Source organism: Phyllostomus hastatus, unplaced genomic scaffold (genome assembly GCF_019186645.2).
Source record: "Phyllostomus hastatus isolate PE091 unplaced genomic scaffold, TTU_PhHast_1.1 phas_scaffold_501, whole genome shotgun sequence".
Classification (NCBI taxonomy): Eukaryota; Metazoa; Chordata; class Mammalia; order Chiroptera; family Phyllostomidae; genus Phyllostomus; species Phyllostomus hastatus.
This window is the reverse complement of record NW_025334033.1, coordinates 53,285,842-53,312,483: the sequence shown is the minus strand read 5'-3', so window position 1 is coordinate 53,312,483 and position 26,642 is coordinate 53,285,842. Positions and strand designations below refer to the sequence as shown.

Below are 26,642 nucleotides of genomic sequence, written 5' to 3'. Positions count from 1 at the left end.
TCGGTCTGAGAGCAGACATCGGTACTTGTTTTCCAGGGCTACCATAACAAATTACCACACGCCGGGTGGCTGGAAACAGCACAAATTTACTGTCTCACAGTTCTGGCGGCTGGAAGTCTGAAATCCAGGTGCTGGCAGGCCTGCGTTTCCCCTGCAGGCTCCAGGGGAGAAGCCTTCCTTGCCTCTTCCCAGCTCCTCGTGGCTGCCAGCAATCTCTGCAGTTCCTTGGTCCGTGGCTGCATCGCTCTAGTCTGTTTCTATCACCAACACATATCATTTAGGGCTCGCCCTAATCCAGCATAAACTCATCTTAAATTACTTCCTGTCATCTTCTAAAACCTCAGTGCACACTCTCGGGGTCTAAGTAGGCATGAATCGGGGGAGGCATGAGGGGGACACTGTTCAACCCAGTACAGCGTCTAACTTATGTTAATTGGGTCAGAGTCCTTATCTGGAATCCTATAAGGTGAAACTGGGGTGGGAAGAGGTGAGGCTGAGAGCCACCAATGGCAGCTGTTCATGGAGGATCGATCTGTGAACGGAGCTGAGCTGCATGGAGAAGAGACAAAGAGGGATCCTGGAAGAGCCCCCCGCAAAACCAGCTCTACCCCAACACTTCCTGAACTTCGGTTACATGACACACGACATCTGCCTTTTGGCCTCAGCTCATTCAAGTTGCAGGTCTGATCCTCACAACTACGAAAGACTTAATGTACCCATCTGTTACAGGCCGAATTGCATCTCTCAGTGCTTCAGAGGGTGACCATATTTGGAAGTAGTGCCGTTGCAGATATAATTAGTGAAGAAGAGGTCATACTGGCATAAAGTGAGTCCTTGTCCAATGTGAGTGTGTCCTTACAAAACAGAGAAATTCAGACACAAAAACGCCAGGCACCCAGGGAGAGCGCCAGGTGAGCACGAAGGCAGAGATCAGGGTGACGCCTCTACAAGCCAAGGAACTCCAAAGGCTGCCTGCAAACCACCAGGAGCAGGGAGAGAGGCGTGCAGTAGGTTCTCCCTCGCAGCCCTTGGGGGAACCAACCCTCCCCACTGGATCCCGGACTTCTAGCCCCTAGAGCTGTGAGACGATGGATTTTTGTTGTTTAAGCTGCTCACTTATGGTATTTTGTTACAACAACCCAAGTTCCCTTCCATCCCAGCCCCACCGGTCTGCTCTCAGGCCCCCGCCACCACACAGCCCAGCCTTGGATGCCCTCATACTTCTACTCCTTAAATCTTATTTATCCTTCAAGGGCCAGCCCAAGACCCACATCCCCCAGGAACTCTCCTGTGAACTTCCCCTGAACTTCTCCTGCACCAGCCCCACAGCCGAGCACTTAACTGCTCTGTAATTATTCCCTCTGTGTGCCGTTCTGTCTGCCTGGCTCTGGGAGGGCAGGTGGGAGGGACGTGGCTGTAACATTCTCTGTACCCCCCACAGCACTGGCACAGAGGTAAAAACATATCAGCTGCTCAGCAAATCTGTATTTGCCAGTGAGCAGAACAAGTGATAGGCAACTGTCCCATGTCAACGAATGGGGCCACCATGAGCCAAGGCCTGTCTCCACAGGACAGCCCAGACTCAGCAGCTGCAAGTCAGACCCCAAAGAGGGGGAGTGCCCAAGCATGGTCTGTGCACAGAGGGTGAGGTGGCGAGTGCGTGAATATAGTCACCCTAACCCAGGGAAGTGGGGGTGCTGGCTGAAGGGTGCAAAGAGCACCCTAGAATCCTATCCCCATGAAGGATAAACTTAGGAAAATGCAGCTTCTTTGAAATCCACAGGACACTACAAAGTCCCACATAGGGCGAAAGCCACTAGAAGCCCTTTGGGTGTCTTTGACGACAAAACCAGCCCCATTCCTGCGTGCCGGCCATCTCATTCCAGGCCCTGAGCTTCCAGCTGCAGACACAACAGTCCAGGAGGACGAAACCGGATTGGGAGTCAGGAGGCCTGGGTTCTAGCCCTGCTTCTACCACCACCCAGTTGTGCCACACTGGGCAAGTTACTCCTCCTCCCTGAGCTCATGAACCACAGAGGCAGGTGAGATGAATTCTAAACCCTTACAACTCACAAGTTAGTGGTTCTCCTGAACAACACACTTGTGCACAGACATGCGAGCGCACACACTACTAGTTGATTTGACTTAACGTTGGCAAGTGTAAAGCACTGGCCACTGAAAAAGAGCTGGTGCTTTTCAACCCCCAGAAAGATACACGCACCAGGATATAATCTGAGGCCCTGGTCTCACAGCTCCTGGGATTTACTACCCTCAGGCACTGCACTTTAGGTGAGTTATATCTTTCCATCCTCATCACAGCCCTACTAATGTAAAGGTTCTATTATCAGGCCTGTTTAGTGTTGGGAACTGCCCTGCCTGGTTTCAGAAGCTGTAACCCCCCATGGCTAAGGCTGAGTGAAGGACCTTGGGACCATAAACCACTTAGGAGACAAAGCTTATCTTCCTTGTAGGGGCACCATTTCTGCCCCCTTTCTCTTCACCCTGCTTGGCCCCGGGCAGATGACTGGTTAGCCAATGACAAGTAAGATTCCTCAAAGGAGGGACAACCAAAGACAGGCATGGTTGTGAAGGGGCCCTCATGGAAGGACTTGGGGGGCTATAAAAAGGGAGTGATGGACCCTCGCCCCTCGGCTTTGACATAGCCTGAGTCCTCATTCTGTCTGCAAGAAGTCTCCTAATCTCTTGGCTGCCTTACTTCCCCTGCCTGACTTAAGCCTGAAACAATGCTGGAGGTGCATGTGGCCCTGTGCTGGAAAGGGCGGGTCCCCTGGGGCAATCAGGCATAAGAAAGAATGCATAAAATCCTATGAAACCCGTTTTTCTAATACCCTCAGTTTAAGTGATAAGGGTCCAAGCAGGAAGTGAGTTTGTTCCCCAAAGTCTTATGGACCTTTAACTACCTGACCCTGACTCAGAATAAGCCCTCAGAGTTCTTTGAATGTTATCTATTGTTTAATCATTTCTGCCAGACAATGACTGATGAGCTTTACATATACACCCTGTATTCCTGTGCAAATTGAACCCAATAAAAGCCTGTCAAGGCAAGGGTCGAGGCTCTCTCCTCTTGAGAGAGAAGCCGAGCCGTCCCTTTTCCTCCACAGGACTCGGTAGTCTGTGAATTTGTCTCATTTCATCCATAACACCTTGGACCCCAGGAGCCAGGATCCAAGACAGTTTAGAGATGAGGCTCAGAAAGGACAAATAATAGTTAGAATACGGCAGCATTTGGGATTGGTGTGAGGCTCTCTGACTCCACGCCTATTTTATTGACCTTTATGCCATATGCCTCAGAAATGATCCTTTTGCTCCTAGAATCAGACCCTGCTGCTGCCCTTGGCCCGGAACTCTGATAGCCCCAGACACGCCGTTCCACAGCCCTCCACAGGTCCTACGAGAACGCCCCAGGGAAAGGTGGAACCAACACCAAGGCAGAGCTGGCTCCCCGTTGACTCCAGGCCCCAGAGAGCCATACTGTGAGGTCAACGGAGGGTCTCGGTGCACAGAACAGTCCTTTACAGAGCAATTTCTGTGCGACAGGCAGTGCTCTAAAGGAACCCCGGGATGAGTGGGAGGAGACCTGCCATCCTGAGGGCATAAATCGAGCACTGAGGTGCCCAGAGAACAAGGCTGAAACGAGAGGACCACCCGTGGGTCAAGCCAAGCGCTCTGGATGCACTGCCACCTGGCTGGAAGGTCAGTGAAGGTGGCAAAGGGACAGGGGCGTTCAAAGTAGCTCATCAGTTCAACTCAGCCACGTTTGCTAACACCGACCATGTGCAGAGCCCACACGAGGACCCATGGGGGACTCAAAATGGGGGTGCGACACACCTCAGCAGCATGAAGAACTGCACAAGAGCCGCAGCAGCAGACAGAAGCACCCAGGGGAGACAAGACAGCTGGTAATCCTGACGGGGGACGCGTGAGGAGGCGAGAGAGACAATTTCACCGGAAACTGTGCCTCAGTTTCCCATTTGCTAACTAAGTTCCAGTGCCTGTTTCAGAGGGTTGTAGTGAGACATTGATCTCCCTGAAACTACTAAACAGGGTCTGACACCCAGCAAGCACTCAGAGGATGCGTGTGTTGGTGTTAGATCCGGAGCTTGAAACATGAGAAAGAGCCCGATGAGTGGAGAAGGAAAGGAGAGGCCAGGCCTGGGGGCACATGCAGGTTCAGGGAGGGAAGCCCTGCAGGGCTGAGGCCCCCCCCCCCCGCCCCCCCGCAAGGTGGAGCTGAGAGGCGTGGAGAAGGCCTGGGGCTGGAAAGCACTCGGAGCAGCTCCGTCCAGAGTTGCCCTCCAGGGTCCCTACTCCGCAGGCACGGCGGGGATGTGCTCCAGGCCGGGAGGGTTCACCTGGCAACTACAGAGCGATCGGACTGAAGGTGACTCAGAGACAGGGCAGGAGCCCCACACAGCAGGGCGAAGGGTGCAGGGCCAGGGGGACGGCAGCAGCTGCAGGGCGCAGGCCAGGGCCAGACGGGCCTGGGGAGGACTAGCCAGCGCCACCACGCCGCCCCAGCCTCTCCCCTCGGTGACTAATGGCACACCATCCGTCCTGGCTGACATTAATGCTTCCGACCATCCATCTCTCACTCGCTAAATTACCATCTATGGCCAAAATCGCTCTCTCATAATTGATAAAAATCTCCTTTTGATGTTCGGCATTATTGGGGGAAAATGTCTTTTTATTCTTCATAGTGTTTTTAATATAAATGTATTTTTTATTGAGAGCTGCTGGGAAGGCTGGATGAGGCTGAGTCAGGAGAGGGGAATGGCTCCCCCACCCCCCAGTCCTCCCCACACACAGCTTGGTGGCCACCAGCTCCTCTGGTTCCATCCCCAGAACACTCACACCGTGGCCTTCTGGGGCACTGTCTGCGGAGACAAAGGAACCAGGCGCCAGAGCAAATGAAGGTCCTGCTGAAGACCCAAGGAAGCAAACCTGCAGGTGGCTGAAGCCCTCAGCGGAGTCCTCAGCCCAGGCCCGTGGAGCCGCCAGCGGGCGGGAAAGAGTGAGCCAGCCTAGATAGGAGAAGGACAGGAGCAGCTCGGTCAGCCCCGGAAAGAAAGCAGCAAGGACTGTGAGGGCATGGGGCACGTGCCACCAGGGAGGGAGAGTTTTCTGCCAGCCAGGGGGCCCCACTGACCCTGGGGGCAGGAGGGCCTCCTCTCACCCCTCTACCCTAAGCACTTCCCCAGCCCTAGTCCAACCCAGGGCACGTTCGTCCCTGCCTACACCCCACACCCAGCTCCTCCCAGGACAAGAAAAGCTGTGTACAGCTGCCACCTGGCAGGTGAGCAAGGCTGGGTGGGTCCTGAACATAGCACAGCCACCAACAGGTGACCCTGGGCCCCCAGGGCTTTTCCTCCAGCCCGTCCTCCATGGAGTCAGCAGCAGGTGCTGCTAATGGACCTCTGGAAACCACAGATGTCAAACTTCTTGGAAGAGCTGCCAGCAGTCCCACAGAGTGAGCATCGTGGGAAGGGGGGAGAGGCAGTCCAGGCGCCTGGGGGCAGGCTCCTCCCAAGGCAGCCTGTGGGAGGGCTCTAACAGTGGGAGGGAAGGGGCTGGCCACTGGATGGATTGCTGGGGACTGATCAGAGAGGGGAAGAGAGGATTCTTCTGGCAAAATAGTACCTGGGACAGAGAACTGTACCAGGTATCAGAAAGCCTGGTTAAAGATCCAACTCTACCATTTATTGTCAGTCTCTCAGAACCTCAGTTCCTCACACAGATAGAGCATCCAACATAACACAGAAATAATGGCTAATATTTGCTGGCCATTTGCTCTGTGCCAGGCATGCTCTATGTACTCCACATTCGATAGTTCATTAATCCCTGCCACTAGCCTATGTGGCAGATGCTGTCAGTATCCCATACTTACAGATGAGGAAACTGAGAGGCAGAAGATAAAAAACATTCCCAAGGTCACAAAGTTAATAAAGCAACAGGCAGTTTGGCTTCTGCCCACCTCAAAGGCTCAACAGGAAGTTTGAATGTCGTGGACGCAGGGCCAAGGTACAAATGTATAGTCCTGACCAAGGGCCGTGTGGGGAACCATGGGGGTTAATTTTGTGTATCAACTTGGATTATTCTGCTGTTTCTATAAGAGTGTTTTGGGACAAGATTTACATTTAAATCTGTGAATTTTGAGAAAAGCAGATTGCCCTCCATAGTGTGGGTGGGCCTCATCCAATCAGTTGAAGGCCTGGATAGAACAAGACAGACCTCCCAGAGCAAGAGGGAATTCTGCCAGCAAATAGCCTTCAGACTTGAACTGCGACATAAGCTCTCCTGGGTCTCCATTCTGATGGCCCACTCTGAAGATGTCTGACTTGCCAGCCTTCATAAGTGATAAGCCAATTCCTGAAAACCAGTCAATCTTCTCTGCACTTACTTATCATATACACACACATATCCCATGGGCTCTGTTTCTCCGACTCACAGAAGAATGAAATCCAGCCCTGGCAGAGCTACAACAGCCTGGAGGAAGGGATGCCCAGCGGGGTGCCTTTTCCTGGTTCCCACAAAGGTTTCCAGCAGAGGTCCTGTACGCAGGCTCACAGAGGTGATAAGCGTCCTCCCAGAGTTTGCCATTCATTATCTATGCCCACCGCCCTGTCCCCCGGCCCCCCGAGGCTTCCACAAAAGCCCCTGCTCTAGTCTCTGCACTGCCCCCTCCCAATGTTCCCACCCCCAGGAACCCCTTGCACAGGCCCAGTGGTCTCCTGCCACACCCCCCACCTTCCACCTCTGCTCCTGCTGGTCCTGACACTGACAGTATCTTTTCTGTCACCCCATCAAGCTTGATAAATGGTTGGTGTTCTTGAGAGATCTTCCTTTTGTCATTGCTAAACTTTTGCACACACCTTGAGCAAAACATGACAAAAACGTCAGCCTCCACCTGCACCTGTAGGTGCATACGAAACAATGGGGTGTGCATCTTCCAATCTGATGCACAATGGTTCTCTTCTGCATTTTCACAGCCACTGCGGTCAAATGGTCCACCAACAACACTGAGCACCTGCCACATCCAGGACTATCCTTGGGTACTATGGTAAGTTACAAAACAAGGTCAAGTCTAGATCCCCACCCCATGGGACTCAGTGGTAAACAACTAGTTAAAAATGTTTCAGAGTACACAAGTAGAATCCTGGTATCCCACCACCAGTATAAGCAGTGTCCCTAACAAAGATATTTCTGTGTCCACTCCAATAGCTGGCCTGACTTCCTCAGGTTTTTCACAGAATTTCAGAGCTGGAAAGAACCTTATCTGATCCAACCTTATTCCAGAATAACAAAATTGAATTATTTACTAAAATATATTGCAGTGAGATTGGACACTCTGTATGTGCTGGGAGGGAGGAGGAAAGAGGGAGGTGTGTGTGTGTCTGTGACCAAAGAGATAACTGTGCCAGTGCAGGTGACAATTCTCCATCCCTTCCTAAGCCCCTCTGGGACTCCTATGCCCAAGCTCCCCACCAAACCACAAACCTCCCCGCCTCTACCTTCCCCCACCTGTAAGGATGACATCACCTCCCACATTACTACTTCTGTCCCCATTTCATCCTACTTTGCTCAGATCCTTCTCCAGGTTCTCCTCACCCTTGGGCTCATGTTATAAAAAGAACATTCAAAGACCCTTCCTAATGTGACTTCAGCCCCAACTTTGCAACTCAGCTCTACTACTCACCAACCAGAATGCCAAATTCTAGTCAACAAGACTATTCACCATGCACTCTGTGCCTTATGCTTTCCACCTTTGCTTAGCCCATTGTATTCATCGGTAACCCTCTCCTCCAACCTCCACCTCCCCCGTCTCGCCCAGCTCTGGGAGCCTGGGTCAGAGGCCACCTGCTTCAGAAAGCTCCCATCCACCCAAATGTACCTCTCTCCCCTCCTCCCATTCCTACTACCCCTCCACACTCAACCCTCTCCCTCTCTCACCCACAAGCTCCATGGACACTCACACAGCCAGCTATTACACAGCCAGTGATGAGTGCACCTCCCCACGGCACCAGACTACAGGGGCCAGGATGAGGTCTGGGCTGCACCCACAGCTTCCAGCACTGTGCCCCTTTCACTAAATACCAGTGGCTTGGATAACAAAGAGAGACAAGAAATGGAAGAACAAAGGGCAAGATGTTGAACCCAAGATGAGGGGAAGAACCACGGGCTGTTAGAGTCTGCAGGAGGCCTCAGAAGACTCCTAACCGAGATGAGGAAAGTGTAAGGATGGGTAGGTGGTCACTGTGAAGAACCCCACCAGGCCCTCCATCAGAGCCAAGTGCTCCTAGGGACCAGGGTGGCCCACAGCCTCATGGCTTAGGCCTCATCTGTCCCATGCAGAGTGCAGAGGTGTCGGCCTTTGCTTTTTCCACAGTATGGACCATGCCCAGGAGTAGAAAGAACCTGAGTCCCATCCACCTGACTGGGCTCCCCTCAGCAGGGAAGGGCCCCTCCCTGATTCTCAGGCTCAGGCGCCATCTGCTGGCCAAGGTCAGCACCACACCAGGACCCACAGCCTCAGGGGCAGCCAGAGGACCAAGCCTGAGACGGTCCTCAACGCACGGCAGATTCAGGTCACTTTTGAGAGGGCAGAAATGACCCCAGCTCCTAGAACTGGGGCTCCCAATTGCTTCCCAGAATCAGTCCTTCAGAACTTAAGCCTAACATTCATATTGAAAGGAAAAACATAAGATTCTTTCTGGTAACACTAGCTGAGAAACTTCTAAGACACAGCATGCAAACACAGAAAACTGATTTCTAAAAGGATTTCTGCCAAACAGAAGTTTTATTACATAGAAGACCAAGCACTGGACTGGGAGTCAGAAGATCTGAGGTCCTGTGCTACGACTCACACGCCCCTCACTGAGCTATGCAGGTTCCGCCCCCCCCACCCACCCACCAGCTGCACACTTCCTGCCTAAGCCCATCCCTGGGGTGGTATCCTTTCACTTGCCCTCACCTCTACACTGATGGCATTGGCTGTGGTCCAGGGGTGGGACTGACCAGAACCCACCATAAACCACGGGCCCAGAGAGCTGCCACCTCGCTCTCATCGCCCACGCCAGGACAGCCCTATCTGCCTGGGACAGGGATTGGTCTGAGAGCATGAGTGACCCTCTAAGCCCTCAGCTAAAGAGACAGGTCCCCAAGAGGCTTAGCTGTAATCAACCAGCACAGGCAGCAACAGACCAGCCTTGAGCTCCTCTCTGGCCCCCTCCCCTCTTTTCAGGCTGAGATTTCGGGCAGCCATGCAGTCGTTGAGCCCCAGGTAACCTCAGAGCTCATCCAAGGACGTGGACCTAGAAGGAAGTTGGTGCAACATTGGCTTCCTCTAACCACGCTCCTGCAACCAGGGACCGAACGGAGCTCCCCCAGAGGGTGCCTGGGTTGGAGCCCCAGTCATGGACCCCCAGATGTGTGAGGCCACTCAAAGAGCTTCCTGGGAGGAGAGCCGCTCCCTGAGCGGTGTCAAGGCAGGGACTGGAAGAGGAGGAAAGTGCGCCGTGAGTGACTTTCCCCCGCCCTCCACCCCCATCCCCACCCACCCTGCTCCCCGCACAGCCCCTTTCCCCTCCCTCCGCCCACAGATTGAGAAAGTGTCACCGGGGAACAAATGCCATCTTCCCAGGAGGGAGGAGGAGGAGGAATGGGGAGGGAAGACTTCGACTGTGTGCCTGTGGGGGCCGGGGTAAGAAACCAGAGGTTTCTGAGCTTCCCAGCTGTGAGGGACGCCCCCACAGAGCCGTGACCTTGACATTGGCCTCTCTTTCTCGGAAGGCTCAAGACGGCCTGAGGGGCAGGAGCCACCAGCCACCATGCTCAGGACTTCTTGGCCGGGGGACCTGGAGGAGAGGCCCTAGAGATGCAGATGGAAGCTTCCAACCCCAAGCACCCTTTGGCCAGCTGGGTGGGCCCACCATGACTGCTGACACCCCAAACTTCTCGTCTCACCCCCTGACTTACAGAGAGCCATGGACCTGCTCTTACTGCCCTCCTCCAGCTCTCCACAGACAAGTCGGCCTCCGAGGGTTAATCTGCTGGCTTTCCTCCCTTGCAGCCGCCCCCACTGAGCTGCCACATGCCAGCAATGATGCACTTCACACTGTTATTATAGTGATTATTTAGTTTTAATTTGGGGGTGAGTCTTGTACTATAGGAAGCAAGGAGCCAATAGTCCTGGGGAGAAGCAAAGCCATGTATGGGCCCCCACTGTGCCAGGCCTGGCCCCTCTGCCTGGGGTCCCTCCGTCCTCACCCTGTTCCTCCCCGCCTGCAGCCTGCTCCTGACTCCAGCCCTAAATCGGGTTTCACCTTCGCTCAGTCTCCCCCATTTTGAAGGAGATGTTCCTCAGCGGGAAGGGAGTCCACAGAGGTTTCTATGCTCCCCGACCCCGTGTGATCCAGGCCCCCTCAAGGCCAGAGGGACACCTTTGGCTACATGCTAGGCACCTGCTACTGGGTCTGCGTTAGGGGACAAAGAGCCAGGACCAGCTCCACGCGGATCAGAGGAATGGAACACCAGTCTTCATGAAACCTCTGGCCCTACTCTCCACCCTGCCCTGAGTAGCCTAAGGAAATTGTCACTGGTTCGTCCATCGGTTCACTGAACAAACACTTGGACCCACTCTGTATCAGACACTGTTCTGGTGCTGCAGACACAGGGCAAAAGGACCATCACAGTCTTCCTCCCCAAGGACTTTAAAACTGGCAATGAAAGCACCTCAGGGTAACTAACCAAGCCACAAGATGCACAAGCAGAGAAAGCAAAGTTGTGCACAGGGTCGCAGAAGATTCCACAGGGGAGCTGGGCTTTGGCCGGGACACCCAGCACTGGGCCTAGCGTTTGGTGGATGGATGGATGGAGGCATGAATGGTCTACAAACACAAGAAACCACATGCCAGGGAGAGAGCGGGGTGAAGACAGTCCAAGCAGACAGAAGGCCACAGGCTAGGCACTGAAGGCACAGAGCGAATCTGAGCAGCAGCTAGTATTGGCTGAGCACCTGCCCCGAGTCAGGGACGGCACTGAAGTGCTTTATATTCATGATCTCTTCTCCCCTCACAGCACCCCTCATGGTGCCCAGAGGTGGGCACCATGCCCCATTTTACAGGTGAGGGGAGTGAGGAACCAGATAAATAACGTGTGCACAGTCCACGCCCCTGGCTTCAGAGCCCAAACACTGGAGCCCCTGTGCTCCACCCAGATATGGTCATCAGACAAGCAACTTGAAGGGACGGGGTGGACCTCAAAATCCCGACTAAGGATTTTATTAGAGAGCAAATGGGAGGCATCAAAGGTTGTAAACTAATCTTGGGGAAGGTACTAGCTGGTTGAGGCTTGACTTTAGGATTATTTTGCTCAGGAAAAATTCTAGAAGACCCAGAAGATTCTCTATCAAAGAGGAGAATGTCAAATAGAATAATAGGTGAGCGGGGAGAGAAACTGTTTTTAGTACAGTGCAGATCTTTAAAGTACCCTCAAATTATAGCCCAAAATGCGTAGGCTTGAGCCTGACCCACAGCTCAGCAACATGCAGACAGATGCTCAAGCCCCTCCCTGTCCCCAGAAGCAAGATGACCAGAACAGTCCCCGAGGGTCCGTGCCACTGTGCCCAGTTTAGGGTCTACACATCCTGCAGGCCACTAGCGTGAGTCCAAAGGCATATAACCAGGGCTGTGGACAGACGGGCCCTTCTCCCCTTTCTCTGTTGCTCTGTGTCAGAATAAGGATCAGAAAAGTGACATTTGAGGAGGAAGGTTTTAGCCCTTGGGAGGAAGCACTTTTATAATTAGAGATGACAAACAAAAGAAGAGGCCACCTCGGGCAGCTGATGAGAGAATAAGCTTCCTGTCACTGGAGGTAATCAAGCAGAGGCTGGTGACTGCCTGCCAGAGATCGTCTGGAAAAGCCGGTGCACAGATCTGGACAGTTTATTGATAGGATCATAGAGCAGTGTGCTGGAATCACTAACTAATGCACCCTTGGACATGTTACCTTAGCACCTAAGCCTCCACCCCTCGTCGGCACAATGGGGTTAATAACAGCACCGACCGCACGTGTTTGCATGAGGATTAAGTGAGGTAACACAGGGAGCATGGCACAGCTGGCGGCACCCGGGAAACCCTCCACGGACCATAGATATTATTAGGTTGAACCATATGCATCATACTAGGTTGCAGGTCAAAAAGAGTAGAATATCTACTCTCCCATATGATTCAACTAATCTTTCTTACTGAAGGACACGGAGGTTCCTTCTAACCTCTCGGATCTGACCACTGGAAGCTGCGTGAGGTGTGGCTCCACAGTAGTGGCGGGTCCCCAGCCCCTGTCAGAGACAACTCTGCCGGGACCTTCTCAGAAGTACGCTGTCCCGGGGCCCACGCTCCTGGCAGAGGCCGGTACCTCTTTGCCCAGGTCCTCGCGGATGACCTGGCGGACCTCTTGCATGCTGCTCTGCGGGGCCTGGCTGTGCAGCACCTTCAGCGTGCTGGTGTACTCCTGGGGCAGCAGGTACTCCAGCGCCGCCAGGTGCTGGCCCACCTTGATGAAGGTGCCTCGGTTGGCGCAGCAGAGTTCACAGAGACGCCTGGCAGAACGGAGGTGCACCTGCAGGGAGACAGGCGAGACCAGAGAGGTGTGAGTGCACGCTGCCCAGTGGACACTGTTCCCCCGCCCCCGCTGCTTGACGACCCTGATTTACGCCCCCACCCCACCCCTAGTACACACACACACACACACACTCCTTCACTCACCGTCTCACGTGCCAGGGGCTCCTGATTTTCTTTCCATCAAATTTACCTGGTCTGGGTCCCAGTCCCTCAGAAATGAGTATTTGTTCAAGGCTTTTAACCAAATCTAATCGACTTATGATTCATTCAAGGGTACATCAAGTTAATGCATTTGCCACCCAGCCCTCAGACACACTAACAATACTATCTGTTTGGAGGCCTACAGTTTATAAAACATGGTCACACACGTCCTTTCTTTTCATTCCTACAGGAGCTCGGGGAGGCAGGTGTTGGTATCTTTGAAGATAAGGAACTCAGATGGTTTGCTTATAAAGAAATAGCTGATAAATATCAAAAACAAAATACTCAGCAAATACTCAGAAATAGCTGATAAATATCAGAAACAAAATACTCAGGGAGGGGGTCTACAAAATACTCCAACCCTAGGGCTCTTTTAACTTAGTGAACTTTTGCAGTGGCCTCATATTAACTGGAGCAAAAAGTTTCTGGCACAGGGAGCGGGCAGTTAGCAGGTTGTCGGGGACAAGGCAGCCTTAACTTGTGACCTGATGCCCACCTGTCCTTCCAGAGCTGGAGGTGGCCCCCATCTGCCCCCAGGCTCTGCATCCCTGGGCATCACCCCAGCTCAGCTGAGGGTCCTGGAACTCTGCAGGCCCTGCCTTCCTGGAGCTACAGCTCCCGAGGGAAGACGGGGCCATGAGCACACAGAGAAGACAGAGGGTCCAGGGAGCTGTGGGGACCTGGTACCTCTTCCACCCACGACGTCAACCAAGACAGGGTGAACGTCTGTGATGGACTCAGCCTCTCCCGAGTGCTATGAAAAATGCTGACATGATTAAGTACTTACTGGAGGCAATAAACCACGTGAAGAGTTAAATAACAGTTGGTAACACACGTGAAAGAAATGTTCAAAACTCCTATATAATTAGTTGCCGAGTGAACCACACAGAAAACTGTTACTCTAGAAACTAAGAAGAAAATACTACAGCCCCTAACAGCCTTGTCCCAGCAGCCAGGAAGCCTGTCAGCCCCCTCCCGGCACAGCAGGGCAAGTGTCCCCAAGTCCAGGCACGGACAGGTGTCCCTAGGCCCCTGGGGGCCCATCCACTGCTGGCTCTGCTGGACACCTCCGCCTCCCGCCACAGTGTGCTCTCAGGGAGCCCTGCGTTCACATAGCCGCGTCCTCCCGGGCAGGGTCCTCCGGCCCTGATGCAGATGTCCGATCCACACCAGCCACAGGCAGCCTCTTTCCCCAGAAGGGAGGCTATAGGGAGAGGAGAAGTAATTCTAAGAATTAAGACAGTGCACCCTAGGCGAATCAAAGGGTTGTGGGGGATGGGCGAGATTCTCTTTCTTAAGAGCTTGGAACTGGCTCTGGCCAAGTGGCTCAGCTGGTTGGAGCGTCATTCATACACCAAAAAAGGCTGTGGGTTCGATCCCCGGTCAGGTCCCACACAGGGGACAACCAGTTGATGTTTCTCTCTCACATCGATGTTTTTCTTTCTCTGTCTCCCTTCCTCTCTCTCTCTCTCACCTGAGAACATCCATTAGCATGTTCAATCTCAGCTCTAGATTCTTTTTTTTTTAACCCTCACCCAGTCTGGGGTCACCAGGGGTTAAAGAATCTAGAACCGAGGACTGAGCTGGCCAGTGTCAGGTGACAGAATGTCAGTAGCGCCATGCCAGCCAAGGCCACGCTCAAGCCCTCGTCCTAAGGAAGTAAGAAGGTTAATACACTCAGACAGAGAACCAAGCATATCCTCACAACACAAGGATGGAGGCTGTAATGAACAAATGACTTTTTGCAGCTCAAATAATTGTCCCCCGATTCCAACCCAGCCGAGGAGAGGATCACAATCATCAGCAGAAGATGAGGTGGCCCCAAAGGCATCCACAGTCCATTAGTCCTAATGTACAGTGTGACCAGAGCCCAGGTCCGGCCAGACACCCCAGTGAGGCTGCCCTGACCACTCAGCAGCCCTTCGTCTCCCCGCCGAGGAGGCACGCTCAGCCCCCACTCCACACTGTTGCAGGGTCAATGCCAAATGGAAGCCGAGGACTGGGAAACAGCCCTGCCCTCCCAGTAAAGATATACCCCCGTCAATTCCCTCAGGACCGGCATCAGGCTGAGTCCTGCGCCCTCCAACACACAGAGAGACCTGACGAAGCCACTCACAAGCAGAGGGTGGCACTCGGCAGGAGGATCCGTGAGCAGCATGGATGGAAGGCACAAGAGGGCTGGAGCCAGAGAAAAGGCTTGGCTCCCGGGAAGGGAAGCGGGGTCTGTGCCACTCATGCACTCGTGGCCTCGTGGCTCCGAATCCACCCCTTCGCTCTGGGTCGTGATGCCGGAGCTGGAGCCTATGTCATTTCTCCTGTCAGATGGCTGGCTATTAGGCTTTGTCAGCAGGAGCTCTGGAGGGACCCTGAGAGGCCACGATGGAGCAAAGAGTCTCCCTTTCTGGTCCCAATGTGCTGTTTTCAGCAGAGCAGCGAGCAGGTCAGTGGCTTGGGTGTGCCCACTTTGGTGGCCCTCACAGACCCGCCCACCCTCACTAAATTTCTCCACCACCTGGTGGGTCCCTCCTACAGATAACTCGGATCCACACCCCTCAGGGGGTGTTCTGACTACCCAGGAGGCCACTCCTACACGGCAGCTCCAAATCCTACCAGTTTCACTGCCACCCGGCGGTCGCTCCTTCCACCCCATCTCCTCGCCCCTGGGGAAGCCCACACCTCCCTCAGCCTTGCAGGGGGGAAGCATGCGGCTGAGTCCTCAGCTCCGTCCCCTCAGCCCAGCTGCTCTGTGCTACTTCTGTACCCTTAGAATCTTCCTTTACTCCTTTCAGAAGTAAACTACCTTTGTATGAAATTTTCCCCGTTCCATTACTGGCGTGACTGGACTCGGACTGATAGACAAGGTTAGCCCCTGAAGTTGAACAGATTCAGGTGAAAGAGGAGGGCATTTCGGAAAGAGAGAACATGACGGCATGCGTCTATATGTGTTTGTGTGTGGATGTGTGTATATATGTGCACATGCATGCTTGTGTGTGTGTGCACGTGTGCATGCATGTTAAGACCCGCCCCACCGTTTTGTCCAAACTGGATGCACATCTGCATTTGTCTGCCTCCAGCAGCCCTGGGGGAAATGTCAGCCTCACCCTGCCAAGCCCTCCCACCAGGGAAGAGAGCAAGGGCTCTGCTGTCTCTCACCTGTGGCATAAGACAGGCCTAGGCAGGGTGACTCTTGGCACAAAGTGATGGTCACCTTCAGGACACTGCCTGGGTAATGTTCTCTGTGGGCCCTCTCTGGTCACACAAGCCCAGCAAGGCCAGTCTACTCCTGACTCACCAGGTACTCGGCACATCGGCCGTGAGGGCGAATCGTGTGTGTCCCAGTACACTCAGTGTGCCTCAGGGCAAGCCCTGCGTGTGTCATAATGTAGCTCGGGGACGACTACAGGTCACACACTCACAAACTCATCATCCGTGTGTCATAATGTAATTGATGACAACTACGGGTCACACACTCACAAAATCATCCTCCATGAAAATGAGTCAGCAGCTACTGCAAATGGCACCCGTATTTCAACTGAAGAGGCCCCAAAGTCACCTTCAACCAGCTTCTAGATACACACACACACACACACACAGCCACTCCCCAGAAAATTAAGATGTTCTTTTAAGGCCAAAAGACTCAATGCTCAATTACAGAGCAGGCGCTCTGATCTCCAGGGTCCCTTTCCAGCCCCAGCTCCTGCAGCTTCACTGTCCTTTGGGATCGAAAGGCAGGCCCCACTCCGAATTTCCAGAAACTACTGGCTTAGTGCAAACCCCCCTTTCAGCATCACTTAATTTGGTACCTTCAGGGGCTAAGCCTGCTAGGAGCAGGGAATGTATACACAGGCCTTCTCTCCAACCCAGGATCCTTTCCCCTGGCCGCGCAAGCGCACTCAGTGAAAGGCAGAGAGAGCTTCCAGGACCTCCCGACTCTGCATTCCCTTGAACCTGGGCCTTCAGACCGCACATTTCTCTAAGCACCTTCACGGGCATAAGCACGAGGAGGGACATGCAGGTAAACGGAAGTCAGTTTACGACGGTTCCGTTCCGCAGCACTTTCTGCAGCGAGGCTGACGCTCCGCATGTGTGCTGTCCAGTATGCGGCCGCCAGCTCTGCGGCTGCACGTGGCTGCTGAGCGCTCGAAACGGGGCCGGTGCAACTGAGGGGCTGAATTTTTCGTTTTATTTAATGTTAAATAAGTTAAATTAAAATCGTCACATGTGACTAGTGGCTACCATATTGGATAGCTCAGGTTTATAAATTAGTAACAGCTATAATAAATCACCATTTTATAAAAATTCTTATTTATTTAAACTAAAAAAAGTTCACCCATTTCTCCCAACCCACCCCGCTCCTGCCTCTTGCAATCACCAATCTGTTCTCTATATACATGAGCTGGGTTTTTTTAACTATTTAAAAAACTATTTATGTATTTTTTCCATTACTATTTATCCCCCTTATGCCCCCTTCCAACTCCAACCACACCCCTCTCCCCGCAGTCACCACACTGCTGCCCATAGCCATGAGTTCTTTTTCTTTTTTGTTCTATCCTGCCTCCCTCCAACTCACCCCACCCCCGAAGGCTTGGCTTTGTTTTATTTTGTTTTGTTAGATCCCACACACAGAGAGACCGTATAGTATCTGTCTCTCTCCGTCTGTTTTATTTCACTTACGATAATGCCTCAAGGGCCACCCATGTTGTTGCAAATGGCAAGATGTCATTCTTCTTATGACTGAGTAATATTCCATTGTGAATATGTACCACAATTTCTTTACACATTTATCCATCAATAGACACTTAGGTTGTTTCCACATCTTGCCTATTACAAATAATGCTGCAACAGGCATGGGGGTGTAGACATATTTTCAAATTAGAGTTTTCATTTTCTTTAGATAAATACCCAGAAATAAAATTGCTGGATCATATGGTAGTTCTATTTTTAACTTTTTGAGGAAACTCCATACTGTTTTCCATAGTGGTTGTACCAATTTACATTCCCAGCAACAGTGCATGAGGGTTCCCTTTTCTCCACATCCTCGCCAACACTTGAATAATCATTTATTTAGTATCCTGTTCTAAGCATTATTTCTGGCCTATAGTAAACACTCAAATATGGGGGGTTGTTATTGTTTTTAAATCTGCACAATATCTGTATAAAGTGATCTCAATATGTATCTTTAGGGATGAATAAATTATCTCAGAGAAGTTCCGTGATGTTCCCAAGGCCCCAGAGCCAGTAAATGGCAGATCGCTGGGGTGCTCAACCATGTGCCAGAAACAGACATCCACTGAATTGCTCTACATACAAGCATCGTGAGGATACAAAGACATGAACATGGCCCTCACAGGCCAGGAGCTTACAATGCAGACCGAGAGGTGGACATGCACCCATGAAACCAGAATCATCAATGACAGGCAGTAAAGGTAGGCCCAGCACGCCCAGGTACAACCCATGCTGGAGAGGTCACCAGGTAGGTCAGGGTGACTGTGGAAGTTGAATCAAGTATAGGCAACTTAAAAGTCCAATGCAAGGTGTAGCTGGTCTTGAGTACAATAAGGGATCATAAAGTATAATGATTAATAGCACTGGCTATGGAATCAAAAAGATCTGGGTTCAAATCCCGCTTTGCTACTTACTTGTCACATAGCAAAGGATAAGTTACTAAACATCGGAGCCTCAGCTTTCTCATCAGTAACAGGAAGAGAAAAAGGATAACTGTGTTGATCAAATAAAGCAATGCATAAAAAAAGAGCTTCGCACAGGGCCCAGCGTACAGTCAGTGCCCACTGAATGGATGGAAAGTGACAGGAGAGGGGAAAAAGTCAATCTTCCTTGAAAAATGAAAATTAAAAAACGACTTCGTGCCCATCTACTCCCTACACTTTGTTCAGTCCAACGAGTCTGGACCACAATCTAACAGACAGAAATAATAGCTAATTTCAAGCTGTGTCATCTAAATTGCAAAGCATCCGTGCATACAAAATGCAAATAGCTACAGAGCCCTGTTCTAAAGATACCACTTTCAGGTTCTCGTCCCCAAAGTTCTCCCTGCGTCTGCTACTACGCTAATACTGGCCGCCCATTTGCTCTCTGAACTCGATTCCTGCCTCCACCCAGCACCTGGCTTCACGGCTTCAGGGGCTGGTGTGGGTGTGTCACGGTAATGCGTCCTCATGGCAGAGGCCCCACACGCCCCCTTCTGTCCCTGACAAAAGATGGCAGGAACCGCTGGCACGGCTCCCCGCCCCTCCTCCAACTTCGTTCCACTCCCAGCTCAGTAACTGCCTTATGATGATCTCATTACCAATCACCGTGCTGTAATGGGTTTTAATCTGCCTTACATTAATTAAAAGCATTCTCATTAGCCAGTTTGGTTTGGGGTTTGCGAGGGTGGCAGAGACTAGCTAATAAGATCAACTCACTGCTGATTAGTTATTGATTGGGAGGGATGGAGCAAAGGCCTAAGGAGGGCAAGTCTTCACTCATGTCTAATCCCCAACAACAGGGGTCTCAGCCCCCAGATTCATCAGTTACCAAAGCCAGACTGAAGCACTGAGCTCAGAATTGAGTGATATCCCTGGGGGCGGGGGGGGGGCGGCGGGGGGGGTTAATGGTGAGTGTGACCAGGGAGAAAAGAGACAGTCAGACATACATACACACATACCCCACACAACACAGGAAGGATGAGTCACTGGAAGGTGACAGATCCCAAAGCAGAGAAGGACCTTTGACTAATTCTTCTAGCAGTGAATCAGACAGATAGGGTTTCAAGTCTTTGTTCTACCACTCAATACACTATGTAACCTTGGGAAAGTTACCTAACCTCCATGAAATTCAGCTTTCATTTACTCAGTGGACCGTGTGTGTACGGTGTCGTCTACATGCATGGAAACCAGCAGAAACTTGGCAAAGAGGACGCAGTGCAACCCATCGGGCTGCCATGTCCAAGCTCAGAGCCAACCGTGTTTGCCCGAATTCGGGCTTGGCCGGTCAGTGGAGGGAGGGTAGAGCAGAAATGGGGCCAAGAGATTTCTTTCTGGCTTTCCCAACTCGGAGTAAGGCAACATTTAGCTTCCCACTTGACTTTTTTCTTTGCAACTTCAGTATTCTCCGCAAGCAGCACAAAATGCATATATCATGAATGGTATGATTCATGAAAGAAAATCCATTCTAGACCCAGGACAGTGTGAGTTACTCTCCTCTGTTCTTTTTTCTAATGGAAATGGTCAAGAAGAACTTCTTGAGAGTGGGTAAAAGTTACATATTAAAATCTTAATTCTCTTCTTTAAAAAGTTAACTAACCGACTTCTATATGGAATGAAATACTCACTTAAATATTTATTGAGCATAAATTAGGGGCCAAGATAAAAGGACTGTTATGGTTATGACAGTGAGCAACACAAAGTCCCTGTCCTGGGGTTCTTATGCTCTCACAGAGAATATAAACACTTACTGAATTATTTCAAGTATGATAAGAGTTATAAAGAAGAGGTAATATCCATGGTGTCACAGAAGCATGCAATAGGAGACCCTAATCTAGTTTATGGGACGAAATTAGGCAATTCCTGTACTTAGTGTTATGAACTGAATGTTTGTGCCCCCACTCCGCCAAATTCCCTTGTTGAAAACCAGTCCCCCGATGTTTCTGCAGTTGGAGACAGCACCTGTAAGAAGGTAACGGAGGTTAAATGAGGTCCTAAGAGTGGGGCCCTGAGATGACAGGATTAGTATCCTTGCATGAAGAGACACCAGAGAGCTAGAGCGTTTCCTCCGCCTCCCTCCCCCTCCCTCGCTCCCTTTCTCGGTGCACAAGCGCCAAGGAAAGGCCACGTGAGGACACAGTGAGAAGGGGAACATCCGCAAGCCAGGCAGAGGGCTCCCACCAGGCCCTGAATCTGCCAAGACCTTGGAACTCTGACCTGAGCTCTACGGCCTCCAAAACCGTGAGAAAATAAACTTCTATTGTTTAAAAAAAAAAAAAAAAACCTCAAGATCCAAAGGAAATACATTGAAATATTAACAGTGGTATCTCTGGACTGTGAAATTACATGAGTATTTGTTTTCCTTGTGGATTTTTCAGTATTTTCCAAATTTCTTAAAACTAATAAATATTTTGTCAATATATATTGAATTTTTATATTGATATAATATTATGTCAACTATACTATGCAGGGAGGAATTTTTTTAAATCATCCCTTCTTCAACACCTTCTGCGAATAGAAAAGTTCAGCTGATTTTCCAGCTTCCAGTGTACGAGATTCTGCCATGCAGACTTCAGTGCAGAGAGAGGAGCCCAGCACTTCCTCCCTGATTCTGCAGGTTACTATGATGCACATGCATGTTTTCATCATGCAAATGGACCTGTACTCCCCCTCATCCCAAGAAATCAGTCCAGGACTGCCTCAAAGGTCTCTTTTCTGATGGGTCATGCTTTGCTTTAAGTTGTCCTTTCGGCAACAAAGGAAAACTCATCATATCTTGCGGGGGCAAAACAGGTTGCAGTTTCTAAATGGTTTGAAGGGGACTGGCCACAAATTTCCTCCCACTCCTGGGGCGTGTCCTGCCTCTCCGCTGGCCACACGTGGTTAGGGCTACAGGGCCAGCACCGGCCTGCCTCCGTCTATTGTCCAACTACAGCAATCAGAAGCTGCTGCCATCGGGCAGTTACGTGACCTCTGTCCACTTCAGTCTCCTCGTCTATAAAAGGAAGACGTGCACCTACCTCACAGGATTGCTGTGAAGGTTAATGAGGCAGGTAATGCATGTGCTCCACTTAGCCAGAGCTGGCACTTCTGTACGTGTTGTAAGGGTACGTAGCCTTCCTTTTAATCAGAGGTGGTCAGACAAACATAGAAATGACTGTCACAAAGGAAGGGTTTTACTCACAGTTCCCCAGAAGCAGGAGGCTTGGCATGCCATGCAGGACCACACAGGGAAGCACCAGAGTTGGCCCAGAGCACAGGGAGGGCGGGGAAAATGTGGGCAAGAGACTTTATTGTGGATTCCATGGGAGAGAAGGGGTGAGGCAGAGTAAGCAAGCTTGGGGTTGACCGGTTTGAATAACTGTAGTCCGCCTGGGAGCACAGGGCATGTCCCTACTTGTCTGGCACCTGGCCCTGGGGTAGTCAGGGCAGGTGGGTAGTGTCCCAGAGCATAACTGCTCAATAACGAAGGTGCCCGGTGAGTGTGGGCTCTGAACTGGTTGGTGTGCGTATGAAAGGCGTGCTTCCAGGTTAGGTGTTGGCTATCTCCATGGATTAGTAAACCCAATTCCCCAGTGTCAGCAAGGTCCCAGATGCCAAAGGATCAAAAAGTAGAGAAGAAAAACACCTGATGAATGCAACATTCTAGGTATACTCCCTCGGGGGGCCTCATCCATGATAGATGCGAACACAAAAACGTATCCTCTACCCGGACCCGTCCCTGACTCCAGACTCCCATACCCAACTGCCTCTCTGACATCACTCCCATTTCCAAGGAGCTCCCCGAACTCAGCATGACTTCCCCACCACTCCCGCCGCCAACAGACCTGCTCCCCCACTGTCTGCCCCATCTTAGGAAACAACCCTAAACTTGAGGGTGCTGAAACTGTAAGTCGTGATGTCATCCTTGACATCTCTTCCCAAACAGGGGCCAATTTTATGTCCCAATGTGAAACAACAACAAAAAAATGACAAGATTTACAAAGCGATGGTTGTTAAGGCACTGCACATCAGGCAGTGAAGGGCGGGGATTCCTATGACTGTCGCAGTTTCCTGCACGAAGAGTTTCCAGGCCACAGAGCAGGGGAGGGAATGGCCAGAGGACCCTGAGTGGAGGAGACAGAGCTAAGAGTCCAGGAGACCAAAGCAGCTGGAGTTTGCAGGAGGGAGCCCTGGAGAGAAGGCTAGCCAAAGAAGGAACACTTGAAGACCTGCAGGGGGCCCATCTCACCTATTCAGCTGAGAACTAGTCCGAAGATGCTGATGGGAAAACCCCCCAATCCAGAAAAAGAACAACCCCAGACGACTAGGGTTAACAGTACCCAGGGCTCATGTCAGGCCTATTTCCACCAGCCAGACTGGCAATTCTCACTATTCATGAGGCATTTGTTATAATACCCAGAGGGGGCTTGCCTCAGTAATGGTCAAACTGCATAATAGGTGTATGAGAGGGGACCCAAAAAACCCTGGTATTATCCTCTGGAGGGCCAGTCCCTTGTAGCACAGGCTTCCCCTGAGAGGCGAGTGTTCTAGGAACCCATCTGTGTCATGTACCAGCTGGCGGTGTTGTCGAGAGGCTGTGTTCAGATTCAGCGAATTTGTTCTGAAGAATCTCAATGCTCCCACTTCATGACGAGTGTTTTATGAGCGCACCTGCCCACACCACACTGAATGTTCAGCAGTCTTTGACCAGAAACCGGCATGACCCCTGTGCCCCGCCCTCCCCATTCACCCGATCTCACCCTGAGTGACTTTTTTTTGTTTCCCCAGATGAAACAAGTCCCCAAAAGGAAACGTTTTGCCGATGTGGAAGAGGGGAAACGAAAAACAGCAGAAGCACTAAAAGCCATCAAAATCCACAAGTTCAAAAACCATTTTTGAGCAGTGAAAAAAAGTCTCGATAGGTGTATTGCATCCAATGGAGAGTACTTCAAAGGTGACTGAAGTTTAAACTTCAGTCACCTATGTAAGAATAAACACACAAATTTTTATAAATAAATTCCATTCTGGGGGGCCCCCTTCATACATACAATTTTTTAAGAAATTAAACTGTTTTATAAAGGGATTGTACCATTCTCAATCCCCGTCAACAGGGTGTGAGAGTTCCTCCACACCCTCATCTTAATCGTTCTAATGGCTGTGAAAAGTGATTTCACTGAGGTTTAAATTTGTGCTTCCCTAAGAGTAGAGATGTTGAGCATATTTTCATGTGTTTATTTGCCATCTTTCTATCTCTCTGGTGAAATGTCTGAATCTTTTGTCCTTCTTTAAATTTTTAACTTACTGATTTGAGAGACAGAGACACCGATGTGTGGCCCCGCTCTTTTGTCATTCATGCGTTCGCTGTCATGTGTGCCCCCACTGGGAATGGAACCTGAGACCCTGGCACATCAGATGCCACTCGAACCCACTGAGCTCCCGGGCCAGGCCTGTGCAGGCCTGTGCATCTTCAATGGGTTGTTTGTTTTCTTATTATTAAGTTGTAGGAATCCTTTAAATACTCCACATACAAGTACTTTATCTGATATGGGATTTGAAAATATTTTCATCCAGTCTGTGGCTTGTCTTTCTTTTCATGTCCAGGGTCCAGCCCAAATAACCCCCCCTTTTTATTACAAAATCTTTTATTATAAAATCATAAGCATATAATTCTGTAACATAAGAATATCACACTCAAGCACACAGATGACATTTTAGGTGGAATTAAAACTATAAATTATCACACCCATATTACTACCCTACCAACCACACTCAAGCAGGTGTCACTTCTGCCAGACCCTTTATCGACAAAATCTACCATCTAGAAATTTCTCCTAAAAAATAACCCAAGACATGAAAAAAAGGAATAGTTTAGTGACTTATGCTACAGTTACATAATGATGTATTCAACTGCCGTTTTAAGTGAACATTATGTAACAACACAGAAAAATGCCGAAGATAAAGTGTTTAATGAGAAAAACAGTTCATTATGTTAATAGAACACCATGGACACACCAGGAGAGGGTTAGAAGAGAGTACATCGAAATCATACTGTTTGAATTGGTAAAAGGATGGGTAATTTTTTTTACTCTAAATTTTTGTAATGTTATTACTTCAGCTATTTTTTATTTTTAGCATAAAATTTACCATTTTGAAGCATACATTTCAACAGTGTTTACTATAGTCACTAAGTTGTATGACTACACCACAATTCCAGAATAGGTAAATTGTTTATTTTTAAAATCAATTATAGCACTGTACTCACACGTTACATAATATCCACCCCGAGTCATTTACAGACAAGACTCCTGTCCCCATCCAGTTTATGTCTTCCCTTAGCAGCTGACAAAGGCTGGGAATGCCCCAAGCACGCACGTGTTCCATCATCCTGTGTTTTACTAACACCCAAGCTCAGTTAATAATTTCATATTCAAATGAAGATCAAACTTAAGTTGCCAAGTGATTTGTCAGCACCATGCAAGCATGAATAGGTCCCTGCTTTGGAGTTCTCACATCCTCTTCTCCATAATCGTTAGTTTGTACTTGAACTGTTAGTTCACTGGACGAGCACACGACACAAGCTGCTGGGAAACAAATCTTGTTCACGGCACACTCTGCGATAATGGTCCTCGGTAGTAAAGGCACAGTCACTTACAGCACGGGAAGCCTTGCCCACACAGTAGCTCACCTGATCCAGGTAAGAGCCTTGTGGTGGGTACTATCATTCTCCACACCGCACAGATGCAGGAACTGAGGCTCTAAAAAGTCAGGGGCCTTACCGGGGTTACTTAGCCAATAAATAGTAGGTATAGGGTTTGAGCCACTGTCTTCTGATTCCAAAACCTGTCCCTTTCTACCAAACTCAGCTGCCCCTCCAAGTACACTGTTAAGCATGCCTCGTGTATTTAAAAAAAAAAAAATCCAGGCAGCCAGTGCCTACAATGCTGGGCCCACTCTGTTGCCCCCCTCACATGCTCACAACCCTGACTCCTGCCACAGCAGAGCCTTGGCTACACCGCACAGCTGGACCACATGGCTGCCATGGCAGCTGGCCATGTCGGGGCTCCCGGGAGCTGTCCCAGTAAGCCAGCTAACAACACTGAGATTAGGAACAAATTCATGAACACACAGGGCCTGGAAAGCACCAGTTGCACAAACAAACTGAGACTGGGGAGCCCTGGGAGAAGGAAGTGAGGGCAGCCCAGGAGGCCCCAGGCCTCTCTATATAAGCACTGGCAAGGGCACAGCCCATGCAGCCCAAGGAGGCAGGTCAGGAAGGGACAGGATACTGCCACAGTGGGTACAGGGAAACGACCTTCAATGACAACCCTCCACAAGTCCCCACTGTCTTTGGTATAAAATTCAACTCCTACCTGGGAGCTACCAGGCCCCCCACGATGCAACCCAGGCACGCTCTGGCCTCATCTCTCACCTCCCCACTCACTTGCTAGCTCCCACCCCCCACCCACAGTGACCCATCGCCTCCTGTACCATCTTCTGCGCCCCCTGCCTTTGCACGGGCGGCTCCACAATCTCACCACTCCTCTCACCTTCTGTCAAGTTCTCTTCAGCCTGGACCCAGAGCTCCGTCCCCTTCATTCGTCCTAGCCCTAGCTGGCCCATTCTCCCCTCCTCCTGCTCTCCCTCTCACAGAGGAAGCTACTGCCTCCCACCATCCCAGAACTAACAGCAGAGCCAGGAGTTCCACCCCAGCCCGGCTTTCAGTCCTCCCCTTCTCCAAGCCTCCCTTGGAAATAACTGGGCTGCTGCCCCTCCTGCGGCTCTGGGGCTATGACCATCTGCTCCGCTCGAGGCCCAGACAACAGAAAGCAAGAAAGCAGGCCCAGACAGGGCCAGGGTATAAGAGAACTGTGACCCAAAGTGAGAGCATGTCAAATAATATAAGGAGTGACCACTCATCCTGCAGGAGTTGACCCAAACTCCCTCCCCCGCCGCCCAGGCCAGACCTCAGAGGCTATCAAAGACTCCTCCTGATTGTCAAGGCCTCCCTGGGTCCCCCTCAAGGTCATCCAAAGAAAACCACAACCAAGGGCCTGCATAGCTGGAGCAAGACCTGGAGAGGACCGCAGCACAGCTCTGGGGTCGGGGCTCTGACTGG

At 50.9% G+C, this 26,642-nt stretch overlaps 1 protein-coding gene across 2 annotated transcripts in view; it reads right to left on the bottom strand.

Annotated features, from left to right (window-relative positions):
- ADCK1 (aarF domain containing kinase 1) overlaps positions 1-26,642 on the bottom strand; it is a 108,941-nt gene that overhangs the window by 56,448 nt on the left and 25,851 nt on the right. For both annotated transcript variants that reach the window (XM_045822739.1, XM_045822740.1), the window contains exon 4: positions 12,433-12,636. In XM_045822739.1, coding sequence (XP_045678695.1) covers positions 12,433-12,636 — 204 coding nt within the window. The remainder of the gene's footprint in view (positions 1-12,432; positions 12,637-26,642) is intronic.